Raw genomic sequence first — 27,345 nt, 5'->3', positions numbered from 1 at the left:
TGTAGTGCGCCTTGTACTTATTGCAGTGTCATGATTAGTATATTACACTGATGCTGTGAAAGCTATAATGGCTACAGTGGGTTGCTCAGCTTTTTCCACTCCTCTGTTAACTCTGTCAGACTTATTTTTGTTTTCCTCCTCTTCCTGGATAGGAGGAGGAAGAGGGAAACCTTTTCTGAGCCTTCTGTAAAGCCAGCACCTTGGTTGCATTTTTCCATTGTTCCTTCTGTTTTTTTCCAATGCGGGTCTAGTTTTTTTCACAAGCCAATCCACATTACAGATTTTCATTTCTGATCCTACTTGCTTTCACTGGGTTCTCATTAAACACATTTCTCCTTCCTCTGAGGATCCTCTCAGATGTTCAATTTCCCTTGATAAAAGCTTAATACTTCCAATCAAGACATAAACACACATCACAAACAGACGTATGTTTTATCTGACAAATCTGCCCTTTTAACATTTTGTATTAGAAGGCAGACATGCCTGCTTACGATTGCCTTAAATTAAGCCAAGAAGCTTTTTAGATGCCTCTGTTGCACTTTTCATGCAACTGGTAGCTAGACAAAAGCGTAACCTCAAGAAGGTTATAACCTAGTTACATCTTAGTCATGGCACCTCAGTCTACCAACGTCTTGAACAATTTACTACCTTCAAAGTATTAACTGCAAATTCTAAAAAGCAGGCAGATTGTTTTTGTGCAAACGATTGTACTCATTTTCCTCCATACTCCATCCATAGCTGAATCATTTCTTCTACAGTATCCATACTAGAAATAAAAAATTACACCACTATCAAAATGATGGGAACATTTCATGTGCTTTCCTCTAAGCTGTCAAAAACCCAAGCAGTAGATTTTAGATTTTACATACGCTATTCCAAAATTGTGAGGTCACAAAGTAAGTGAGGTCATATTGGCACTTTCATTCTTCTCCAGGTAGACTTTCTCTGAATGTGCAGTGGTGGTTGTGAAAAGATAAGCACAGTTCATATTCTGGGAATCATGGCTATAGATTCTGCAGAAATACTTGAAAAAGCTCGACTGATTGAGAAGCTCTCATTTGAGGCATTTAAGTCTGGATCTGAAACTGAAGAGGCACGCTATGCGTTTGGATACCGGTAAGGTTTCAGCCAGGATTTTTAAAGTTTTATATCCATCTAGAAACTGTTTCCTGAAATTTTGAATTATATATTACTCAAAACTATTTCAATAATTTATGATAATTTTGAATGTCATGTTCTTGATGGAATGATGGATTTTGTAGTATACATAAAAAGGCGTTCCTTTAATTTGATGGAATCCATTTTTCTTTCAAAATTCCTTTTAGAAGAGATTTTTAATGACTTTTGGAGTAATTTTTACAGGTCAAGAATGAAACATTTGTTCTTAGTTATGTATGCAAATACTCCATTATGCTGTAGAATCCTTTCTCCAACAGCTTCCAGCCTCCCTGGATTTTCATACTTTATTTAACTCTCTAGGTAAGACATGATGTTGATCTTCCCCAATTGGGCTTTTTCTAACAGTAGGTAGCCAGAGGGGCTTCAGAGTGATGGGAAAGCACATAATGGAAAAGGGCAGCAATGGGCAGGAGGAGACTTATCTACAGTTCTAAAAAAAAGTTCAGAAGCACCAATAAAAAAAATTGGGAATAAATTCTCATCTACATTAAGACCAGGGTAAAAAGCTGCTTTTTCAGAAGGAGGAAAACTTTAGAGAAAGTTAAACAACAAGTAATGGATGGAAACTAATTGAGAGATCCAATCTTGAAATAAGGAGAAATTTCCTGACAAAACATTCTGTGGAACTAGAGGTGGCATTCAGCGGGTTCTGACCAGTTCTGGAGAACAGGTAGTGGAAATTTTGAATAGTTTGGAGAACTGGCAAATACCACCTCTGACTGGTCCTGCCCCCACCTATTCTCTGCCTTCTGAGTCCCAGCTGATGGACTGGGTCTTCTTTTGTTGCCCTGCACAGGAGAACGGAGCTGGAAAGCAGGTTAGTGGGGTGGGGAGGGAATGGGGATTTTGCACTAACCTCCCCGCAGGAGTGGGGAGGGAATGGGGATTTTGCATTATCCTTCCCCTGCCATGTCCACCAAGACATGCCTACCAAGCCACACCCATAGAACCGGTAGTAAAAAAAATTTGAATCCCACCACTGATGTAGAACAGCTTGCCTTCAGAAGTTGTGGGTGCTCCATGACTGGAAGTTTTTAAGAACAAATTTTTCTGGAATGGTATAGGGCAGAGGTCTCCAAACTTCCCAGAGGAATTCTGGGAGTTGAAGTCCAAAAGTCTTAAAAGTTGCCAAGTTTGAAGACCCCTGGTATAGGGTCCTGCTTAAGCAGCTCCAAGGTGCCTTCCAACTCTTACAGGTGGTCATAAGTTACTTTTTTCAGTACTATTGTAACTTTGAACGGTTCGCTTAGTGACCATTCAAGTTACAATAGTACTGAAAAAGTAACATGACCACTTTTCACACTTAAGACCATTTCAGCATCCCCATGGTCACATGATTTACATTCAGATGCTTGACAATTGACTCACATGACAGTCACAGTGTCCCACGCTCATGATTCCCTTTTGCGACCTTCTGACAAGCAAAGTCAGTGGGGAAGCCAGATTCACTTAACAACCGTGTTTCTAATTTAACAACTGCAGTGATTCACTTAACAAATGTGGCAAGAAAAGTCGTAGAATGGGGCAAAACTCACTTAACAAATTTCTTACTTAGCAACATGAATTTTGGACTACTTGTATTCTGTATTCTGGTTAAAAGAGTCTGACTGAAGAAAATCAAATCATGGTTCACTTATGAAGGAACTTGAAACTAGAGTTTGAAGTAGGTTTCAGTTTTTTAGAAAGGGAGAGCCACAATTAAAGATGTATGACAGTAATGGTAACATGAATGCTGGGAGAAGGGACTAAAGCATGACATACTCAGAGACTCTTAAACACCAAATTATATACAACCATAGTCTAATACTTTTACCTTTTTTAAAAATAAAAATTAACATAGAGGCTAGGGCAGGGGCGTCAAACTTACTGGCCACGCCCATACCTGGTTCACCAATATGTCACATGACGCCGCTGTGACACCGTGAGTTTGACACCCCTGGGCTATGGGTTAGGGTGCTTTATCCTTTCACTCCTCTGTTATAAACCATCTCTTGGCTCTTTTTTAACCATTCAAAATGGTCAAATCACTTTAGTTGCTACTTCCTTTGAAATTCCCTTCCTCTACAATGGCTTTTCTTTTGGAAGAAAGATAAAAGTGTTCTCCTAGGCGGTCACGGCAAACAGTAAAACTTCCTATTACAGGGAAACCGGAAGGTGTAATGCTCTTGTATTCCCACAACACCAGGAGGCTTCAGAGCCAAGGTGATTATTAGCCTTGTTCCAATTCCAGAGGAGATGAATCCAAGAAAAAATTTATTTATTTATTTAGTCAAAAGCTTACAATACAACAGAAATAAGAATAAACGTAAGTTTAAATATAAGAAATAGGAACTAATAATTGGGGACAATAGGGCAGGATTTGTATTTGTAGCAAGTCCTCTGAAAGAGTGGAGCGGGTAGTTTTCCGTTGGAATTTCATCAACCCCACTGCATGTAGTCCAGACGCTGTTGGTACCTGTGACCTCCAGGGACACAGAGGTGTAGCTTTGCTTTTGCCACTGCATAGTAACCAGCCTTTTTTTATTAGTGGGGGAAAAAAACAAATTTGGTTAGAGCTGAACAGAGGTGAGGTATTCCCTTCCCCCTCTACCTATCAACCTTTCCGTGAGCCAGCTGACCAGCCCTATGGAAAGATGGGCTGCAACTATAGGGACCCTTCTGCAATTATCCAAAGCTGCTTCTGGGCATTTAAGGGGTGAGACTGGTGGCTGTGTAGAATTGCCTCTAAAAGCATTTGGCCCTTCCCAGGAAAGGAAATGTTAAGTCTTACTCTCCCGTTGACTTGACATCTGAATTCTTTTCTTGCTATTTCATCACAATTGAAGGGTAATCCAATGAGTCTATACTTGCAGTTAGTTGTTTCAACTATCTGACTGCTTCTATCTAATCCAAAGCCTTTCATATATAACCACACCTTCTGCATGATATGAATTTGTTTGAACAAGCAGTAGCTTAAGAAAACAGGATTTTTCAGGTTGCAGATTCAATTCTGTCCTTTTTTTTTGTCTTTTCCTTTCCAGGAGGAGAGATCCTGACCTGTATAAGTTTGTGGAAAATGTATTCTATCATCCTCTATTCAAGTCTGTTATGATCAGCAGCATTATGCTCAATGCAATATTCTTGTCTTTAGAAACGGATTATAAAGTTCGTTATGAGTCACATTTGTTCCTGCAGGTAATGAAAACGGCTGACTGAGGTGGCCACAATTCCTTGTTCTGAAGGCATTTTTTTTTTTTTAGAAGAAAAGACAAGATGAGGAGAAATCATGTTTTTAAAGAGATTTCAACCAACTCATTGAGCCAAAGGCTATCAGTTTGTGATAGCTACCTTTTATCCCTAGCAAAGCAATTATGACTGAACCGGTAGTCCTTGACTTAACAACCTTTCATTTACAACAGCACTGAAAAAAATGACTCATGACCCTTTTTTCACATTTATGATTGTTGCATCATCCCCGTGGTCATGTAATCAAAATTTGGGTGCTTGGCAACTGGCATGTAGTTATGACGATTGCAGTCTCCCAGGGTCATTTGATCACCATTTGTAACCTTCCCATCCAGCTCCGACAAGCAAAGTCAATGGGGGAAGCAAATTCATTTAATAATTGCAAGATTTACTTAACAACTGAGGCAAAAATAGTTGTAAAATGGGGTAAAATTTACTCAACAATTGCCTTGCTTAGCAATAGAAATTTTGGGTTCAGACATAGGTCGAGGACTACCTGTAAACTTGGTCATAATGGAACATAATAGAGGGCTTAAGCCCAGGGGTTGCTTGGAAGCTTATAAGGGACTTCCGGTTAGCTATCAAGTTAGGCTTACTAACTAGAAGTTAGCCACTTCTAATTAGCTAATTTAGGTGAGATTTTGGTTAGACCCAGCAAGGTTTCCATGCTTTTGTGTTCAAACTTTAAAGAACAACTAGTGAAAACAATGAGATTCGATTGATAAAACATGCAGCATTTGTGTCTTTCATAATATCATCTACAACTCAAGGGCAAGTCCTCTTTAAGCAATGCTGCCCCATAAAGAGATGCATAGTGATTGAGGCACAGTCAATTTTGCTGAATGCTTTCCCTGGATTGGGGTACAGCTGTAGAAGACAGTGTTGCAATTCTGGGAAAAGATACAGCTGCTTTAAGAAGATGTTGATAAGGATTGTTAGAGCTCTCTTGCATGCCATGGAACACATTTTTTTTCTTTGGATTGTACTATTTATGCTAATTTCTAAAGTAGGCCTAGGGCAGGAGTTTCAAACTCATCTCATCATGGCAGCGTCACGTGATGTATTGGGACTTTTTCCCCCTTCACTAAACTGGGTATGTTTGTGGCCAACGCGTGATGCATGCCGGGAGTTTGATAGCCCTGCCCAATAACAGGAAGACCTCCAGCAAAAGCAGTATTATTAGTAGCAAATATGTAAAGCAGGGGTGTTCAACCTTGGCAACTTTAAGACTTGTGGACTTCAGCTCCCAGAATTGGAATTCTGGGAGTTGAAGTCCATAAGTCTTAAAATTGCCAAGGAGTTGAAGTCCACAAGATTGGACACCGCTGATGTAAAGCCATTGTTGTCCTCTCCTGCATAGAAGAGCGAGGTTCAAATGTAAGCAAAGATTCAACCTGGTGGGACATCAGGCTAAAATCTGATAACCCATAAATCAATTTGGTCTACATCTAATCACAGTGGTAACCAGCACTGGGTCTGTGGCTTGATAAATGAGGACATTGAGATTTCTTTGTTCAGGCCATGCCCACCCATAGCTATTACCGTGTTTCTCATATAATAAGGCCGGGTCTTTTTTTTTTTTTTGAGCCCCGAAAAAATGGCTAGGCTGTCTTTTTGGGGGTGACTTAATTCTTTCCCCCTTGCATCTTCAGGCGGGTGGGCGGCGACAGCTTGGATGTTGACCTCGGCGTTGGTGGGGCACTTCGTATCGGGGTCAACGCAGGCAGCACCATATCCGGGTGTGCAACAAAAGTACTTCCTAACGGCAAGCCCCCCCCACCATTCCCCCCCCCCGTTTTGCATGTTTTAATATAGGCCTTAATTTGGGGGGAGGGGCTTAATTTCATTTCATGCCTATAAAGCATGCTGGGACTTCCTATTGGGGAGGCCGTACAGCCAACTAGAAAAATACGTAATAACTTCGGATATATTTCTCAGCAATTGCCTGAAATTTGAATCCAGATGTGGTAATATAACCTATTGATCATTTTATCATTTTCTGTAAGGCCTTTGAATACTAGCAGTAAGTCTAGGAAGATGTGGGCATTCTTGGTGGGGGTAGGAGTATCTTTGCTCAGAGTGCCTCATTCTGTTTTGATTCTGCCAGTTTAGAAGGAATAGGAAAATGGGTGAAAGTTCAAGGTACAAGATACACAGTTGTGCTTTCTCATGGGACTTTCCAAACTTTCCCATGAGACTTTCCGTGGCTGTATGATCTCACCCTAGCAAGGTAACATCTGGGATTTTCCAAGATTGTGTGTTCTCAAGCTGGTGAAGTAATCTCCTGTTGAGGTCATTGTTTTCTGAATATGCATACTGTATTTTTGCTTGTGTTTTTCTCAATAAATACTGCTACCTGAGTTCTCTCAGGGTTGGCATTTTCTCAGAGACAGTTCCCTGTGTCTCATTTCAATGTCAAACCACCATAAATGGTGACCCGACGTGATAGCTTGGAAGGCTATCGTTTCCCGCATCCTATACTCATCGTCGCGGACGTCGACTGGGCCCTCATCTTCTTCGCTGGACGAAGATAGATTCTTTCGTGAGTATGGGGGAGATCTCTCGAAGGCTCAGAAAGAGCACATCAGGGAATTGAGAGGGATCATTGGGAATAGTTTTGGGTTTGGAATTGGCAGTAGGGGTTGTGCTGTAGGAAAGAAAGAAATTGAGGATTTACTACAGTATGTTTGGAAAAATATTAAGTCATATCCGGAGGGAGGTAGTATTAAAGTAGAGTCCTGGAAAAGATAGGGAAATTTTTGCACGAGGAACCCGTGCCCCTTCTTCAATTTTGTTAACCTGGAGAGTGATTATGGATGCATTAGCTACTTATGAACAACCGCTCCTATCACCCCCGAAGAAGGTTTGCCGCTTTACCATGCGGTATGTTTGTTGCCGCCCGACGGCACCTCCAGATAAATCTGGGGAACTGTCTGGCGCTAGAAATACTTTGTCAGAGGATAAGAGTTTACCTTTAAGGGTTCAGGTGGATGCTGTTACTGCAGCTATTCAAGAAGCAAAGAATAGAGGGGAATTATCAGGAGATGATTTGGTGGAGTTTGGAGTAGAAGTTCAACTTAATCCAGTGGAAATTGTCATGGATGCTGCATTAAATCCGGCGGGAGTGGAAGCCTTTACAGCTCAGAATTTTGAGGGAAGTTAAGCAAGCAGCAAAAGAATATGGTGTTAGAACGCCATATACTCAGGCATTGTTAGAAGCAGTTGGTTATGGAAATAAAATGATTCCGGCTGACTGGAAAGCTCTGTTGAATATGATTTTAACTCCAGCTCAATATTTGGTGTTAGATCAGAAATGGAGACAGCTGGCAGTCCAGAGGGGAACAGCAAATGTTACCCCAGATCAGCTTTATGGAGCTGGTAATTTTACAACAGTGGAACAACAGAGAGATGGTATGCCTGAGGAAGGGTTCATTCTTCTCCCACAAATAATTTTTCAAGCCATAGGGTCTCTCCCTGACGGCGAAGGTGGTGAGAAGACCTTTACTAACATCAAACAAGGGAACAATGAACCCTATGAAAATTTCATTAGCAGACTGAAATTGGCTATTGAAAGACAAATTGATAATCAATTCGCCCAGAAAGAGTTGCTTTTTAAGTTAGCAGTAGAACAAGCTAACACAGATTGCAAAAGATTTTAAATCCACTGGTAGCAAGTGGAGAGAGAGAAATCGCAGATTTGATTAATGCATGTAGGAAGGTTGGGAGTCAGTCTTTTAACATGGAAACTTTAGCTCTGGCTTTACAAACAGGACATGCTCAGAAGGGGAATTGTTTCAATTGTGGGAAGCCTGGACATTTTAAAGCGCAATGTCGGGCTCCTGGAGGAGGTCAAAGTCAGCAGAATAAGAGATCAATGGGACAGGGTGTTCGTCCTAAATCAGTGTGCCCAAAATGTAAGAAAGGATATCATTGGGCATATCAGATGCTCCTACAGTTTTTACTGATGGAGGGAAAGTTTTGGTGCTTGTGTTTGGAAAGATAAATCTGGAATTTGGCATACAAAAGTGACTTCAGAGCAGAAGTCTGCCCAGCAGGCAGAACTTGCTGCTGTAGTTTTGGCTTTTCAAAATTTTCACAATCAGGATTTTAATTTAATAGTGGATTCATTGTATGTGTATAATTTGTTACCTTTTTGTAGCAGGTTCTTATTTGTCTCCTGGAATATCACCTGATATTTTAAGATTGCTTTTGCTGTTACAAGGATGTTTGGAGCAGCGTGTGAATGTGTGTTTTGTTGCTCATATTCGTAGTCATAGTAATTTGCCTGGAATTTTATCACAAGGTAATGCCAAAGCTGACAGTGCTGTAACTTCAGTCCTCACTGTCCAGCCATGGGACAGTCATAGTTATTTTCATCAAAACGCTAAAGCATTGGCACAGCAATTTAAACTTACCACTGCAGAAGCTGCTGCCATAATTCAACAATGTCCAACTTGTTCAAAGCAGGGACACGAATATCCCTATGGGAGTTAACCCCAGAGGGTTGAAACCTTCAATGATTTGGCAAATGGATGTTACTCAATATCCGCCATTTGCGCCCTGGAAATATATACATGTGACTGTGGATACTTACTCAGGATTTTTAATGGCTACCCCTCAAAGAGGTGAGATGGTTAAACATGTCATCAATCATTGCATTAAGACTTTTTCAGTTGCTGGAACACCTAAAACTTTAAAAACTGATAATGGTGCGGCTTATCGGAGCACCGGTTTTGATCAGTTTTGCAAACAATGGTCTGTGGAACATAAATTTGGCATTCCATACAATTCTACTGGGCAGGCTATTGTAGAACGTCATAATTCCACGCTCAAGACCATGTTGACTAAATTAAATAAAAAAGGAGGGAAGCTCCTGGGGCTTCCCGGCGATTCAAGATCAATTAAATCTAGCTTTGTATACTTTAAATTTTTTAAATTTGTCTGGTAACCCCCTGCGCGCGGCCAGCAGGCATTTTTCTTCTCCTTCTACAGATGCGGTGAGACCTCGGGTGTTGGTGCGGTTCCTTCCGGATCCAGCATGGGTTCCTGCTGAGCTGATAACGTGGGGACGTGGTTATGCAGCAGTTGAACATCTTGGTCAAATTCGTTGGGTTCCTGGTCGGTGTGTTCGGCCTGATCATTCGCAGGCACCTGTGAAGGAAGTTTCGGAGGAGCAGGATGGCGCATCTGTGGTTCCTGATCCTGCTGATTCTGCCTAATCTGTCCTGGGCTGCTCGGGTGCGGAGAGAGCAGCGACAGCATGTTCAGCGTGCCGGAGATTTGGGCGATGATTTGTGGACAGATAATAATTACATTAAAGATTTGCGCACAACTGCCAAAAACTTGAACATCACCAATTGTTGGTTGTGTATGCACCTTCCTGGGAGAGTGGGAGAAGGACTAACATTGCATGGAGTGCCTTTTGAGGAAAAAGATTTAATAAAGAATGCAACCTGGAGAAAACAGTTGTCTTGTGCTACAACAGAGCAATTCCAGATCCTAACCATGGGAGGTAATCTATGGACACAAATTTCTAGAGGTCTTATCCCGCCTTTGGGAATTGCTATGAACTATAGAGATATTCATATTTTAAATAATTTTACTGTTGCTATGTTTAATGATACTATAAAGAATATTAAGATGATTAATGTAGAAATGTCTGAAATTCGTACAGTTACTTTGCAAAATCGATATGCTTTAGATATTATGTTAGCTGCTCAAGGAGGAGTTTGTGCTTTAATTCATTCACATTGTTGTGTTTTTATACATAATTATGAGCCAAACATTACAAAAACTGTTCAGGACATGGAAGATCGTATTGCTCAGCATCAATCCGGAGCCGATGGGTTTAATGCATCATTCTGGGACAGTCTGTGGTCCTGGCTTCCTGATGGATCATGGTTTCGCTCCTTATTGCAAGGGTTGTTATTATTATTGCTATATGTATCTTATTATGTTGTTTTATTCAATGTATTCCTAATCTATTACAAATGTGTACCTCAGTCTTCCGGCGTGAGGGATCAGGTCATGAGGGAACTGTGTACTATGCCACTAAAACACCCCTATCTTTGAATAAATAAAAAAGGAGGGAATGTGGTAATATAACCTATTTATCATTTTATCATTTTCTGTAAGGCCTTTGAATACTAGCAGTAAGTCTAGGAAGATGTGGGCATTCTTGGTGGGGGTAGGAGTATCTTTGCTCAGAGTGCCTCATTCTGTTTTGATTCTGCCAGTTTAGAAGGAATAGGAAAATGGGTGAAAGTTCAAGGTACAAGATACACAGTTGTGCTTTCTCATGGGACTTTCCAAACTTTCCCATGAGACTTTCCGTGGCTGTATGATCTCACCCTAGCAAGGTAACATCTGGGATTTTCCAAGATTGTGTGTTCTCAAGCTGGTGAAGTAATCTCCTGTTGAGGTCATTGTTTTCTGAATATGCATACTGTATTTTTGCTTGTGTTTTTTCTCAATAAATACTGCTACCTGAGTTCTCTCAGGGTTGGCATTTTTCTCAGAGACAGTTCCCTGTGTCTCATTTCAATGTCAAACCACCATATCCAGATTTTCCACATATTCCTTCTCCCTCTCTCAAATATTCCATAAAGCTTGGAAAATATTGCGCCGCATCCTCTGTATGATAGAGATTGGTTTATCTTGACTGCTTTTTCCATCCTAGTAATGGGTATACTTTTCTCTTTACCTAGAAATATTTTTAGAACTGAATGTGTTTTGCTTATAAGCTCCAAGAATATGAACTTGAAATGAAAATGTTTGCACTGCAATAACCTCTTTTGTCCTGATTTACTGTAGCCTTCCTCTTGAGAAGGATTTATCTTTTACATACCTTGAATCTCTTAACTTACTTGACAGGAGCTAATAAACATAAACTTCTTGGCTTTAATTATATTTTGCTGGCACGGAAGAGGAGAGAAAAGCCTGGCTAATGTCAAGAAGTCTGTTCATTGCTTTATTTTTTAAATAAATAATCTGTTAAGGGCTTTGAAAATGGGAGTCAGGTAGTTTTGCTTATTTATTAAACCCAGATCATTACACAACATTATCACCTTCCAGTAGACTAAAAATAAAAATTAGAACTGATAGAGCTGCATCATTTCATACATTAACATGAAATTACTCTCCAAGAGGCATAGAACTACGTTAAAATTTAACAGTATATTAGACAACCAGACATTGGGTGGATACCATTTCCTATGCCAGTGATGGCTAACCTTTTCTTCCTTGCACGCCAAAAACGCGTGTGTATGCGTATGCGCATGTGCATGCGTGCCTGCACCCATAATGCAGCGTGTGCATGACCCCCCCCTGCACATGCGCATGTGACCCCCCTGCATGCCCCACTCTCCGTGCAAGCATGGCAGATACCCAACAATCAGCTGGCTGTCGGGAGGTGCGCGCGCATACACAGTGCATCTCTTCTGGGCGACGGCTCATGAGCTGGCAGAAATGGCTCTGCGTGCCACTTCCGGCATGAGTGCCATAGGTTCGCCATCACAATCCTATGCAGAACTTGTCTCCTTAGGATGTCTTTTTTTAAAAAACTGAAAGAGCCAGAATTTCAGTCTCAGCTCTGAAACTTGAAGATTCACTGAGCGATAGATTGATTGATTCACTCACATTGGTATGCAACTAGTATTACTCTAAGAGGCCTAGTTATTAGATACCTCTCATGGAAGAACTCATGGCTAGACTTGCCGGATCTAGCCTGTAATAATCTGGATGGCCACCAAATTATTACAAATTGGTGAGGTTGTGTCCTGCCATTTTCCTAGCCTCCCTCCTTTATGTTGTCTGCCTCCCCAGTTTTGTGTTTCTGAACAGGAAACTCCACTCCTAAAGGAAGGAGTGAGCTGCACGTGCTCAGCATTTATCTGCTAAGGCAAAGGTGTCAAACTTGCAGCCCACGGACTAGATGCATCATGTGCTGGCCACGCCCACCCCCATCATAGCGAAGGGGGGGGAAGTCACGATACGTTACGTGATGACAACGTGAAGCTGTGAGTTTGACACCCCTATGCTAAGGTAAAGACTTATTTGTGAAGTCTAGAAGCCACTGGAATCAAGAGTTAAAGGCTGCTCTGCTTTGTACAACTTCTCATTTATTTATTTAATTTTTTATTAAAATAATAATTTGTTAAAAATGAAGTCAGATGGCACAACTGTCAAGGATACTTTACAGGGACACTTTGTTTCCACCATTCTTAAATCGATTACTTCGAACTATTCTTCGGCAGAACACTAAAATTAAATAATCTAGTAAATATTTCAACTGGATGGTAGATAAGCAGACAAACCTGAAAAAAAGACTAATTTATAAGGTTTGAAAAAGAATCATGTGTGTATAATGTATACACATACATTATGTCTGTGTGTGTATACAAACACACACATATATGCAAGCATATTCCTTTGAACAATATCACTTACAAACAATTTCTTTCTTAGGTAGCAGATCTGATCATTTTAGCCATCTATACCACAGAATTTCTAATGTGCCTTTACTTGGACCCGATCAATTATTGGAAAGATGGTTATAAGCGTTTTGATGCTTCTGTCCTTCTCCTTGCTTACCTGCCATACACCATTGACCAGAGCAACCCCGAAAGACACCATATTTTCACCATGTTGAAAGGGTTCCAAGCTCTCCGCGTCCTCAAACTACTCTACTACAGTCCAGGGATAACTGTAAGTAATCAGATACAACTTTCCTTTTCCTGTTCAGAAGGGACCTCTCTGTCTTGTATACTTATGTGATGTTGTGGTCAATATTAATGCCAAGATTCACCTGTAGGCTTTGGGAAGGGATCACATATTGGAATGCCTTTCTCTCTGCAATAGTGGCAAATGTCTGCAACTCAAGTGGAGGATGAGGGTGGAGGTTCATTCTCCGAGCTTGTGGGTTGGTTTCTGAATGTTTCATTACCAGGTTAGGTAACATGTTCAGCAGAGTTTAGGGGATGTCAGTGTCGGTGTTCTCCTTTTTGTAAGGGCTTTGTGTGGTCAGTAGGTCTTGTGATGGGGAGGTCATGTCAGGTGAGGGTTGTGTCAAGTTGAGGGTATTGTGTTGGGTCACTATTTCACCCAATATTTCATTACTAAATAGGTAACATCTAGCAATGATTATGTTATCTGGTTTGGTAATGAAATGTCTGCAAGAAAGTAGTCATGCTCAGGAAGTACCAAGGACCTCACAGAAGTAGTAATTTATTTTTATTTTTATTATTTATTGATTGATTGATTGGATTTGTCAATTGCTTACAAGATAATAGGTATAAGTATAAACATGAGTAAGAATACAGGAAATAGGTACGAATAAATGGGGACAATAGGACAGGGACGGTAACCTCTACTTTTTAAACAAAATTTCTACAATACAGTGCTGTTGTTCCCACTCTTTAAGAATATCTATTAGATGTCATTTGTCTTGGTCTTTTGCAATGTAATAACTCTTACTTAATAAGCCCTTAGAGGAAATATTAAAAAGCATGGGGTCATCTGCTAAGAACTCCAAACAGAACTAATTCTTATAAAGAACTGAAAAATGACATCAGTGTGGTAGATTCTTCAGTTACAGATGTGAATTCCTACTTAAGAACTTTGCTTGAGTTCATTGTGTTGGTCATGGATTGTGGCTAACATTGCAGGAAAGCCCATGCAGCCTGCATACTATTTCACTCTAGGGATTGACTAAAGAATAGGCTTGCTACCTTTCCTTTACTATAAGCATACAGATGCCAAATTACAGATGCCAGAGGGAACCTATGCAATCTGCTAGTTCTTTCAGAACAAACATCTGTGAGTGCCAAAAACATCTCACACTTCAAATCTCAAATCCATTTGTTGGACTATTTGGAGTTAATGGATAAAAAGTTAATGGATTTCTGCAAAGCCAGGATAAGCTGCTCATTGGAAACCCTGGATATAGCAAAGAAATTATTTTGTGATGTCAGATCAAAGCAGCTCCCATGCCTTTTAGTATTGAGACAGTAACTCCACAAGCTGTCATTTCAGACATATTTGCATATGACTTTTTGTACTCCAGAATCCACTTCTAAGTTCTAAACTTAAGCACATGGTACTATTATTCATTATGATGATTATAATGTTCACATGTGCTGGCCAAATAAATAAAAGCAATGACTGGAAAAGGCAAAGACTAACTTGCATGCAGCTTTGAAGCCTTGATTCATCTCACTCTTTAAAAAATAATTTCCAACTCAACAGAATGTTGGAAAGAAATTACGTAAAGAGGACAGAGTTCAATCTAAGAAAAGAGAATAGAATGGGACCAAATTTAGTGTGGGAGAAGAATCCAACAAAAGAAAAAATCCTTTTTTTAAAAAAATGGGCTAAATCAGGCTGGGGACTGTGGAGAAAAAACACTCAGAAAAAATTCCCCAATGTACCCCTATATAACAAGCACTGAACAGTGGCACAAAATGTTGCTGACATTTTAAGTCCTCCCTCCCAGGCATGTGATTCAAAATGGAACTATTTTTAAGGGATTGGAAGAATTCAAGAAGGTGTGATTTATATGCTGTCCCTAAATTGTTTTCTCTGAAGTAGCCTATGGGGCTGCTAGTTTATTGTAATTTCTTTTTTCACAATTAAACATGCCATGCCATTGTTGATCATTGTGTAAGATGGCAACTTTGCTTCAGATGGGCAAAGATCCAACTCTATAACCTATCGTTCCATTATTTTTAGTTTAGAGCCTCCTTCCCCCACCCCCTCTGCATGTAGAGATACTCCTCAACTTACAACAGAATTGGGAAAGGGAAACTCTTTATTAAATGGTGTGGTCAATGTGAGGTGTCATATGTCCACCCCCAATTTTGCCACCTTTTTTGCCACAGTCTGTCAGGTTTCCAAGTGATGAAATCCATTTAAAAAAGAAATGAGCAAAGTCCATCTCCTGAAACAATTTCTTTTATTTAGGAAAGCATCAAATTGGCAAAGTCCGTGGTTATTCCGGATCTGACACAACCCGAAATTACCCCACAATATCAGAAGTTAGAAACAAAAGCCACATTCTCCAACAGAAGTAATTCAACGTTGCTTGATGTCATAAATCTGCACCTCAAGGTGCCTGAACACGGTTAGCTCATTTTCCCACGGGAAGAAGAATCACCTATCCTAAACAACTGTCCCTATCTCCACTTCTCTCCCCTTAGGAATATGGCAAGCCTGAAACCCTTCCCCCATGTCCGCCAAAGAGAAAGTAAGAAAAATAATATATACTAAGCCTAACTAAAATGGCTACATACTGTATATGTCAATTTTGGGCTTGACACAGTCATTATGTAAAACATCGTGTGATTGTAATTTGTTATCTCCCCCCCCCTTCCCTATTGACTTTGTTAGAAGCCTGCTGAGATGGCAGTCACATGATAGGACACTGCAGCCATTATGAATACATGCCCATTACTCAGCACATGATTACCTGACCACAGGGATGCTACCACAGTTGTTCATGCAGTGATGCAATTTTAAGTCACTTGTTAGCACCATCGCAACTTCAAACAGTCACTAAAGGAATGGTCCTAAACTAAGGACTAGCTGTAAATCATCCTTCCTGTCCTGGTGTCCTCCAGAGGTGGCTGGCAGCTCTGAAAATTGTTGTTCTCATGCACCTGGAGACCATCAGGTTGGAAGCAATCAACATAAAATTACATAAATTGTATTCACTTGTATTCTTTTCTTTTGTTCTTCCCTTCTACAGAATCTACTGGCAGCTATGGGACAGACTGTGAAAAATGTAATCTATGTCCTTGTCTTGTTGTTCTTGCTAATATTTATCTTTGCTGTTCTGGGACATGGTTTGTATGGAGACGAACAACATGGAGATCCACAGAACTGGGGCAGTTTAGCAGCTGCCTTTTTTACACTCTTCAGCTTAGTAACGGTAATTTTTGTGCATTTCACAGGTTGGTCAACTCTGCTAGACTAATGTTATTGTTTTAGAATGGGAACCGAAATTGAAGACTTTATTTCTCCAGGCTAGTTTTCCAACAAAATGAACCTAGATAGACAAAAATTGGAATACAGCTAGAGGGAGTACAGAGCATCTGAGTGTTTATAAAAGGGGAAACAAAGGGCAAGACCTTGTTTATTTAGATCAACTTGTCAAGATTGCACTTAGTATTTTCTCCAACCCTGTTTGCTTTGATTTAAGCCATTTTCAAGAACTAAATTTTAGTCTGGATATCACTCGAGCTTTGTGGACTTACATAGATAAACAAGGTCCAAAGCCCAGGGTGAGCTTTGACAGTGTTCAAACTTTGCCTATCATGCATGACTAGGCTTTTTTTTTTTAAATGTAACCCCTCTCTAAGTTACCTCTGAAGTTCCAGTGGTACACAATTCATACTTTGAGAACCTATTAAGGAATTACTTGTTTTGCTGAAAATTCAGACTATAATATCACTAATTGCTTTTCTAAGATTAAATCAAGCTGGTGTAGTTGCTAGAACTGTTTGATTTAATTTGCATTGTAAGAAGATAATCCTCTGCAAGTATCATCATAATGTCTAAGTAGCCTTTGTGAACATTATTAGCTTAGCTTGCAGAGTGAGCACACTAATACCCACGTAGGAGTAACCATGATTTCTCTGGATCAGGCCAAATTGGTTTAGTCTACCCTTTTCTTTTCAGAAGGATCAAACACACATTAATAGAAGGCCCCACAGTGGGACATAGGCCAGGAGGTAAAAACAACAACAACATCAAGACACCAACCATAATGATACACCAAGCTCTACCCCATTTTTACATGCTTTCTGATATTTTGGTTGTGGCCACTATCTTGACTTTTTGGCCTGCGTCCTGCAAGCACTCCTAACATGGGAAGATTTCTACTTTCTCATGTTCCTCAGCTTTTGCTTAATACTGTAGTCTTTATCTTACTTAATCTTTTTTTAACACAATAGGAGATAACAGATAAAACAAACACCAAAATGACTGAAATGGCATAAATGCAGCAGTGCAGTGAAATATATGAAATATTTTTATTACCTGATTGGTAATTTTTGTTACTTAGAATAAGTGCAATCAATTTATACCTGATTAGGTATGTTTGTATTGTGGGAGAGAGGGAATGCATTGGACTAGAGCAGTAGTGGAGGAATTATGGCCCTTTTATGACTTATGGACTTCAACTCCCAGAATTCCTGAGCCAGCCATGTCATAAAGGGGCCATAGTGTCCCATCTCTGGACTAGAGAAATAATTTATCAGATGCTTGACAAAAGGTATCTTCAGATTGTAATGTTCAATTGATAAATTTCAGGTTGATGGATGGACAGACTTGCAGGAGGAATTGGATAATAGAAAGTTTGTTACAAGCCGAACATTCACAATAGTGTTCATTCTCCTAGGATTTTTTGTATTTTTCAATATGTTTATTGGAGTTGTCATTATGGATATCCAGGTAAGTGACCTTTATATGGGATTTAAAAATTTCTACTCAAATCCAATTACTAGAAATAGACATTGGGTAAAAAAATAATGTCAACTATTGCAGGGTTACTGAACGTCAAAATTAAAGTATTTAATCTGTTCAGTAGAAATCTCTTTTGGGATATTATTTTTCTATATTTTTAATTTTGAGGTTTTTTTTTAACATAATGTGGACTGTATATAACCCCCTGTTTGATTCTGGTTTACCTTAGCTGAAAAGTGTTTATGTTAGGTCTACCAGATCTGGTATGTAGAACTTCAGACAACCAGTAGATATGAACGAAGAATTAGAGTCACCTCAAAGCTAAATGAATGATAAATCTAATAAATAAGAACAACAAATTGGGCGTTGGTTCTTACCTGATACGCCTCTTCTCGTGGAACTGCGTAGAGCATTCAGAGAGTGGGAGGTGCTTCAGTCCTTCCTTCTCACAGGCTGAGTTATAATTGAAGAACGCTCCTCCTTCCTCCACGTGGCTCCTCCATGCGTTCTCCCAGTTTCACGAAGACGAGAGGACAACCACAATCCTCTAACTGAACTAGTAAACAACTCAAGTATATACAATAACGATCATTGGCCGAAAAACAGAATTCCCTACCAGACGGACCAAGAAGGGTGGGGCTGGATGTCTCACGCAGTTCCACGAGAAGAGGCGTATCAGGTAAGAACCAACGCCCATTCTCCGTAGAACTGCTGCGAGCATCCAGAGAGTGGGACATACCAAAGCATGTTTGTCCTACGGGCGGGACTCCGTCTGGATCGGAATCTCCTTAGGATCCCCAACCACTTGCTGTAGGACTCGCCTGCCAAAGGACGCTTCAGCCGAAGCGAAAGTGTCAATCTTATAGTGGCGTATGAAAGGTGACGGAGAGGCCCAAGTGGCCGCCCGGCAAATGTCAAGAAGCGAGGCTTGAGTAGCCCAAGCTATTGATGTAGCTGCGCTCCTGGTGGAATGAGCCGTTATCCCACTGGGGATTGGAAGAGCTTGAACTGAATAGGCCTTGGAAATGGTCGCCTAATCCACCGGCCTACCGTGGATGGTGGTACCTTTGACCCAGCGTTTTAGGCTGAAATGACAAAAACAGGGACTCCGATCTCCTGATGGATTGCGTGCGACATATGTAAATACGCAACGCCCTTCGAACATCGAGGGTGTGCCATTGCCTCTCCCTATCATGCAGAGGCTTTGGACAAAAATTAGGTAGGACCAACTCCTGCGCCCTGTGAAAAGCAGAATTGATTTTTGGTAAAAGGAGGGGTCTGGTCTCAAGACAACTCGATCAGAATGAAAAATGCACAAGTCCTTCCTCACGGATAGAGCTGCAATTTCAGATATCCTTCTAGCTGAGGTGATCGCTACAAGAAAGACCACCTTAAAGGTGAGAAACTGGAGTGGTACCTCCCTGAGAGGTTCAAAGGGAGGCCTAGTCAAGGCCAGGAGAACTTTGTTAAGGTCCCATGTTGGATATCTATGCACTACCGGCGGGCGCAAATTAGAAGCCCCTTTTAAAAGGCCTTAATGCGAGGGTGGTGGGAAAGAGAGCTGAAGGAGCGCCAGCCACCACCGTTGAGAGGGCCGCGACCTGTCTTCTCAACGTGTTGGGAGAGAGACCTTCATTTAGGCCATCCTGTAAAAAGGCTAGAATTTGTGCTATAGAAGGAGAGCGAGGATTGACAGAGGATTTTCGGCACCACTTACAGAAGCTGTTCCAAGTTGAATCATAAATTCGAGTAGTGGAAGGCCTCCTGGCAGCCAGAATGGTATCTATGACCTGGGTAGACAAGCCTTCTTCAATCATCGTTTCCCGCTCAACCTCCAGACGGCTAGCTGCAGCCACTGTGGTTCTGGATGAAGCAGAGGTCCCTGTGACAGGGAGATCTGGTCCAGCGGGATCCTCCACGGCGGAACCACCGATAGACCGTGAAGATCCGCAAACCACGGCCTCCTGGGCCAATATGGGGCCACTAGTAGGATCTCCGCCCTCTCGAACAGCAACTTCCGAATTACCCTGGGGATCAGCGGAAGCGGAGGGAAGGCGTACAGGAGGCCGGGAGGCCACGGGCAACGCAGGGCGTCGTGGTTCTCTGCCCCGTGGGAAGGGAACCGAGAGAAGAACCTTGGTGTCTGCGTGTTGAGCGGCGAGGCAAAGAGGTCTACCAGAGGAGACCCGAACCTGTCTGCTGCTTCCCTGAACAACCGCGGATGCAGGCGCCACTCTGCTGGGTCCAACGTGGCCCTGCTCAGCCAGTCTGCCTGGACGTTGGAGACCCCGGAAATGTGCTCTGCCCTGATGGAGGAAAGATGCGTCTCTGCCCACCGACAGAGTCGTTCGGCTTCTCTCATGAGGATGATGGAGTGGGTGCCTCCCTGACGGTTGATATGGGCTTTGGTGGTGGTGTTGTCCGTAAGGATCAGAATGTGGTGCCTTCTCACCTGAGGAGCGAAAGCTCGCAGGGCTAGGTATACCGCATGAAGCTCCAACCAGTTGATGTTGTGTCGTCGTTCGAAGGAGACCAAACTCCCTGGGCTGACAGAGACTGCAGATGGGCCCCCCATCCGGAAAGGCTTGCGTCTGTCGTAAGAGTGACCCTTTGGGGCTCCTTGAATAGATGACCTCTGTTGGTAGAAGGTCGAGTCCACCAAAGAAGGGATGAGAGAACCCTTGGAGGTATCCTTACCACTCGACTTGATGTGCTCCTTCCCGAGCGCTGGTACGGCAGAAGGAACCACTGCAAGGATCTGGAATGCAAACGAGCCCATGGGATAATAGAAATGCAGGAAACAAGTTTCCCCAGAAGCTTGGATAAACTGAGCAAGGACGCTTTACCAGTTCGCCTGATAGTCCGGATAGCAGTATGAATACTATGAAGCCTCTCCTGGGAGAGGAAGACCTTACCCTTAACAGAGTCAATTACAGCTCCTAGGTGAGCTATGCGGGTGGAAGGGCTAAGTTGGCTCTTCTCCCAATTCACTAAAAACCCGTGATCTTGTAGCACTGAAAGGGTAACACTAGTATCCCTCTCGGCCTGCTGTCGGGAAGGGGATACGATAAGGATATCGTCGAGGTAACAATGGATGCGGATGGGAACTTGTCTAAGATGGGCCGCCAGAGCTGCCAGCACCTTCGTGAAAGACCTCGGGCTGAAACAAGGCCGAAAGGGAGGGCCACATACTGGAAATGTTGGTTATTATAACAGAATCTCAAATACTTTGAGTATGAGGGATGAATGGGAATATGGAGGTATGCTTCCGACAGGTCAACTAACGTGAGCCAGTCCCCTTCCCTGATACCCTGTAAAATAGACTGTAGAGTCTGCATCTTGAACTTCTGGCGCCTGACAAAGCGATTAAGTCGCTTGAGATCTAAAATAGGTCTCCAACCCCTGAATGTTTAGGCACCAAGAACAAGAGAGAATAAAAACCTCTTCCTCGTTGAGAGGATGGGACAGGTTGGATGGCCCTAATGTCAGCCAGATGTTTAATGGCGGAATCCATAAGAGCCCGCTTTGTAGGATCCCTAGAGACAGGTGAAATCCTGAAATGTTCAGGGGGGGGGGGAGAGGAATTGTAGAACGAGTCCAAAACGCACGGAACTCCTCACCCAGGCATCCGAAGTGGACCTCTCCCAGAGGTCTGCAAAATGCCTGAGACGACCGCCTATGGGGAGAAGGTCTGAGGCCCTATCTGGGCCGGCGGGAGGCCCTGTGACCGGAGCCTCTAAAGGGTCTCCTAAAGCTGCCTCCTCTTCGGCTCCTGTCTCCTGTATCACTTCGGTCGTGGTAGGATGACCGAAACGACGGGAACCCTGGAATCTAGGGGAGAATGACGACTGGTATGGGGGGCGAAAGGAGCCCCTCCGAAAGGGCTGGGACCCTCTAGACTCCTGCCTGCGAAAAAGCGAAGGAAGAAACTTCTTCTTATTTCGAGTTTCCAAAAGCAAGGGTTCAAGGGCAGGCCCGAACAGCTTCCCTTCTGCCAAGGGGGCTGAAGCCAACTTGGATTTATTTTTAACATCGGCCTGCCAATGCCGAAGCCAAAGTAATCTCCTAGCTGTAACATGGGAGGAGATGGCCCGTGAAGCGAACTTAACCGAATGAAAGGTGGCATCAGCCGCGAACTCCGCCGCTGCTGTGATTTTTGCAATATCCTGATGGGCCCTGGTATTAGTCGGGGGGATATGCTGCTTGAGCTGCCTGAGCCACTTGATGGAGGAACGGGTGAAAAAGGAGGCGGCCGTGGCCGACCTGATGGCCCAGGCATCGGACTGGTGAGCTCGCCGAAGAGCCATCTCCGCCCGCTTGTCCTCTGGCTTCAGCGCCTCCAACGCATCCGTAGGGTTGGAAGAGGAGGTCAGCCTCACAATTGGATCGTCTACCTCCGGGGTGTCTAACATAGAAGAGAATGCTGGGTCCAGATTAAACATCCTCTTATCCTGACTAGAGGGGCGGGTGTAGGACCCACCGAGGCCAACTGCCTCGCAACCAAGTCTGAGAAGATTGGGGGCCGGAATAACTTCTGCTTCCACAATCGGTTGCCTGAACATGAGGTCATCTGGATCCTCCGAAGTCGATGGCGGTGGATCAGAAGGAGATTGAGAGGCCAGGCCTGAGCTATTCTTAGCCTTAAATAATAAGGACTTAAATAACTGGGGTTTAAAGAGGCCCACAACCGTCGGTTGTTCGGGAGAAATGCCCTCGTCCTCTGACATTTCCCCCTCCATAGGGTCCCCGAGAAGGAAATCAGAATACTGCGAGGACCCCCTCTCAGAGCCTTCCTCCTCCCCGAAGGGCTCAAAGCCCATTTCCTCCTGTTCCTGCGAGACCTCCTGAGGCTCCTCCTCCTGGGGATGGGGCATCCGTATGAGAAGGTACCTGACCCTGCTGGGGCGCCTGCCCGGAGAGAGATCGACCAGATAAAGATTCAACGTCGGAAGTCCTCCCTCGAGAACCAGGTCTGGATAGCTGCTGCATTCCATCAGCTATACCCTGACGGATAGCAAATTGCATCCATTCCCTGATACTATCAGGGATGATGGTTGACGGCGGCTCCTCAGGGCGAAGACCTGCAGCGGTTGGCGTGAAGGTCGCCTCTGGAGTACGGGATGGCTGGCGGCTCCGGGTGGATGTACTGCACCTGGAGGGGGAAGAACGACTCGGCAGGGGAGGGGATGGGCAGAGGTAGAAGGTGGGGTAGTTATAGTGTGCAGTTCTTTAGATCGTTTACTGAACTCCTTTTCCAGAGCTTTGTGACGCCTTAAGGCGTCCTTTTGAGAAGCACTGGAGGAGTCCTTGTCCCTCTTACGAAGATAGTGCGTCTTCGATTTGGCCTTCAGGGAAGAGCCAGTTGGATTGTTCTCTGCCATGGTATCAAGGAAAAAAACCTTACAACAAATATGGCGGTTGGCACGCCTAGGAGTTCGGCTTACAAACGCAAACCGGTTTTCCCAAATCAGATCACGTCCCCCTTTGAATAAAAATTTTTTTTATTATTTTTTATTTTTTATTTTATTTATTTATTTATTTATTTATTTATTTATTTATTTATTTATTTATTTATTTGAATTTGTTTTTTAAAACACCAAGCACTAAAAAACACAAGGAGAAAACTATCCAAAAATATCTACACAAAAGCTTGCTGGAATATATTATAAAATAACTAATAATAATAATTTCTTTTCTCCTTTTTTTTTTTTTTTTTTTTAAGGCGGGGCCCAAGGACAGGGCCAAATAGGCACAAGGAGAAAATAATAATAAAAATTATTAAATACAAATCCAAATGAGCCGAATGAACGCAGAGGCCAAAAAATAAGGGAAGCAAAATAAGTATAATAGGTAGGCTTTTTAGGCAGCCTCCCAACACAATGGGAAGTACGTGCCCGCGCCTCTGAACAAGCTGATTGATACAGACAGAAAAGGCCAACAAGAAAAAAACCTCTAAAGGAAAGACAGCAGGGCCGGAACCACAGTGTCCTCCAATAAAAAAAGGGGGCTCCACGCGGCCTGACGGTCCCGCTTAGGGCCTCAATCCACACAGCTTAAATCCAAAAACAAAAATTACACACAGCCAGGAAAAAATATTATTTAAAATAAAACAAAATGGCGCCGGCCACGAGGCGGTTCCAAAATGGCCGCCCGGCACGACGCGAGGCAATCAGAGGCGCACCAGCCCTATTCGCTACCAGGCAATCAGGAACAACGAAAAGCCAGGGCTGGGAGAGGAAGCGTTGCTTCCTCTAAAGCGTTCTAGGGGGAATGATAATAGTGCAATAAATCAAGGCACGGAGACAAGCGGCTGGATAAAGGCACGCTCGGAAATGCAGAGAAAGAGAAGAGGGGGGGGGGGCGAAGTAAAGCTCCGAGCCCTTAAACCCCTTCCAACAGGCAAAAAAAAAAAAACGCCTCACCAATTAAATTTAAGAGCACACTATCAACGCAGGGACAAGGAGGAAAGGAATAAAGGCAAACCTGAACACTTAGAAGCAAAAACTCTGAAAAACGGCCAAGGAACAAGAGATCGCTGCCTGCTTTCTCGAAGGCTGAGTGAAAACTGGGAGAACGCATGGAGGAGCCACGTGGAGGAAGGAGGAGCGTTCTTCAATTATAACTCAGCCTGTGAGAAGGAAGGACTGAAGCACCTCCCACTCTCTGGATGCTCGCAGCAGTTCTACGGAGAATCAGATATTTTTATATACAGTATTTGTATGTGTGTATACACACAAACATGCACACACACACATTTGCAGTCTAGTTGTTTTTCAGATTTTTGAATTTCAGCTCTTAATGAAAATATTATGTTTTAAACATTGTATGTGATTGGACATGTTTATCCACTATAATAATAAGCCATCTCAGTGGTTGTTTTCCTACCAGTAAATTACAGTGCCTTCTACAGTCATCCAAACATGATTGTGTCAAAATAATAGTACAATTAAGTCTTGTTTAGGTCCTAGGTAACCTAGAAACTGAGGAGAGAGACTACACAATGGAGAGAAGTTCCTTAAAGTTGCAAAGTGAAAACAATTTATCATTTGAGACATGGCTGTTGGCCAATGCGGCAGTTGATTTTAAACTACTGTTACTCAGAATTGGCTTAACCAGTATGGTTGTAGATTGCGGTAAATGAATTCTGCTCTGTAGTTTTCTTCTGTCATCTCCAGCCAGTGAGGCCATTCTTAGTAGGAAGCTAAAACCAAGTGGGCCCTTTGTCTCAACATCCTTTAATCTATGTAGACCTCAACTGAGCAATATGAGCAAAAGCTGACAGAAGAAAGGCAGGTTACTTTGATTGCAAAGAAGCAGGCCATCTTAAAAAGGCAACAGGAAGAAATATCTGAATTGTTCAATCTGCAGGTAAGCTCTGTATTTTATATTTTTTTCAATAGACAAGTTTCCCGTTCATTCGTTGTAGTTGATTCATCTCATTTTTCACTGTATTGAGCTTTCTCACGTTCACACATCTTATGTTCCCTGTTCTTGCTGAAATTCTGTCTTTGTGGCTTTGGGATGTCTTTTCATCCCAGGCCAACATCAGCAACCAGAAATTTCAAAAGTTTTAATTCAGTCACATCATAAACATCATTAGTACTCTGAAAGTTCCTCAGCTGTTTCACAATATCAGTTTGAGTGCCATCTGATCTTAGAGAACCCATCATCTGGCATCATTTTGTCAATCACTTGGTTGATGTGGTTTTCTTGGTAAAATACATGAATGATTTGCCACTGTCTTGTCTCTTGTCTCTCCCCATCCCACCTCAGTCTGAAATGAAGCTTTTGCCATTGTCATTAAAATCCACCTCTATCATCTTTCTATGTTGCTGCTACCCCATATGTTGTATAGGCGACTCTATTTGCTTTAGCTAGGGAGCTGGAATGAAGTTCCTGCCTTGTGTAACCCTACTGTCGTTACAGATACTTACAAGTTCCCAATGTTCTTCCCTCATCCCTCCCATAGGAACACCCTTTCCCCTCCATATTGAGCTAGCACAGCATAACTTGAGGGGACCCCCATCCTTAAATATTGAGACTGGACAAAATTTGTAAACATTAATGAGGTTATTCATGAGGCAAATTTTAAATCTGATGACCCACTCCATACTTTCCATTGTGGCTATTTGGATAAGCGACTTTTGGTTCTGTGAAACCAAAACTGGCTTCTGAATTAATTCTGAATGAGTAATTAAACTTAACAGCTCTCTTTTCACCCTAGAAATCAACTGAGTACAAAACTTTTGATGAAATGGCGGAAAGCTTTAAAAAGAGCCTGCTTCATTCAGATCCTATGATCTTGGAAGACTTCTGTGCCAGCCTGCCATTCATTGACCTCTATTTGGCATCCCTTGATCGTCAGGATGCCACTATGTACAAGTGTGTAACTTTTCTTAAATAAGAGTCTGGGATTTAGATCCTACTCACATGCTAACGTTCAGCAATGATCAAATGCTTCACTGTCCCCAATCCTAAGACCAAATAGAAAACATTCTTTTTAAAGCATCTGAAATGGTTACCCTGAACACTATAGTTAAGTAATGTGTTTAGAGATGGCATGGCCAAATGACTTTCGGAGCAATTTGCTGCGTGTTGAATATACAATTGAGTAGAATAATTCTATGTTGCACTGAAAATGAATGAACTTGGCTTTTTTTGGTCTTTCAATACTGATACAATGACTGTATATGTTTAATTTCAGGCTGCAAGATCTCTACTACGAAATGGTTGCCATTTTGACTACCCTGCTATACCATTCCGAGGAAAAGTTTTTGCGCTCTTTGCAGTGCTTTAAGGGAAAATCTAAGTAGTCCATTGTCACCAAAGTAATGTAGGACATTGCTGTGATTAATGTGCCAAAATTATTTTCTTTGCATTTGAAAAATAAAGTAGAATAGAAACTTAAGTTTTAGAACTGGTCAGATTAATGCAAAACTCCCATGAGCTAAGATATTTTTGACTTTGTTTCTTTTTTGAAAAAATGCAAACATAATATGACTGCTTTGCTAATATACCTTGGTGTTGGTGGTGATATTTCTTTCATTTTTCATAGGTTTATGGCAAAATATACACACACATGCATTATCTATCTATCTATCTATCTATCTATCTATCTATCTATCTATCTATCTATCTATCTATCAATCTATCATCTATCTATCTCCCCTCCACACCTACAGAAAGTACCCATAATAGATTTATGTATACATAGGTATCTATCTACTTGAGAGTGTTCTTATTCTTCATGTGAGAGAAGAGTTGAAATTGATATTAACATGAAACTTCCCAAAGTTGATGAATGCCAAGAGAAATTCAAGCCAGGCCATTTGTTATGGCCTTTTTAGTGGTCAAGTCCATTATTCTGGCCAGAAGGCATTTCCCATTCACAGAGAATGTACCATCAAGTTTTGAGAATACCTTATTCCTTAATTATTGCCAAAGAATGAAAAAGGACTAATACTTTATATGCCAGGGATC

At 42.1% G+C, this 27,345-nt stretch overlaps 1 protein-coding gene across 1 annotated transcript; it reads left to right on the top strand.

The window, feature by feature from the left end:
* Nucleotides 1-27,320, top strand: CATSPER3 (cation channel sperm associated 3). The gene is made up of 8 exons (XM_026685171.2): nt 1-1,116; nt 4,200-4,353; nt 12,871-13,110; nt 16,148-16,330; nt 17,713-17,853; nt 25,114-25,233; nt 26,090-26,247; nt 26,570-27,320. The coding sequence occupies exons 1-8, from the start codon at nt 950-952 to the stop codon at nt 26,676-26,678; spliced, it is 1,272 nt and encodes a 423-aa protein (XP_026540956.2). The 5' UTR covers nt 1-949; the 3' UTR covers nt 26,679-27,320.
* The last annotated feature ends 25 nt before the right edge of the window (nt 27,321-27,345 follow it).

This window comes from Notechis scutatus, chromosome 2 (genome assembly GCF_049901735.1).
Source record: "Notechis scutatus isolate UNSWTSFEM ecotype Mainland chromosome 2, rNotScu1.2, whole genome shotgun sequence".
In the NCBI taxonomy this organism is placed as follows: Eukaryota; Metazoa; Chordata; class Lepidosauria; order Squamata; family Elapidae; genus Notechis; species Notechis scutatus.
Note: the sequence above shows the minus strand (reverse complement) of the source record. Positions and strands in the feature narration are given on the sequence as shown.

What these genes read in the sequence shown, in the direction of transcription:
- CATSPER3 (XM_026685171.2), top strand. Translation starts at nt 950, where the DNA reads ATGTGCAGTGGTGGTTGTGAAAAGATAAGCACAGTTCATATTCTGGGA. An exon ending in CGCTATGCGTTTGGATACCG is followed by an intron (nt 1,117 to 4,199) that starts GTAAGGTTTCAG and finishes TTTCCTTTCCAG; the next exon opens with GAGGAGAGATCCTGACCTGT. An exon ending in CACTCTTCAGCTTAGTAACG is followed by an intron (nt 16,331 to 17,712) that starts GTAATTTTTGTG and finishes GATAAATTTCAG; the next exon opens with GTTGATGGATGGACAGACTT.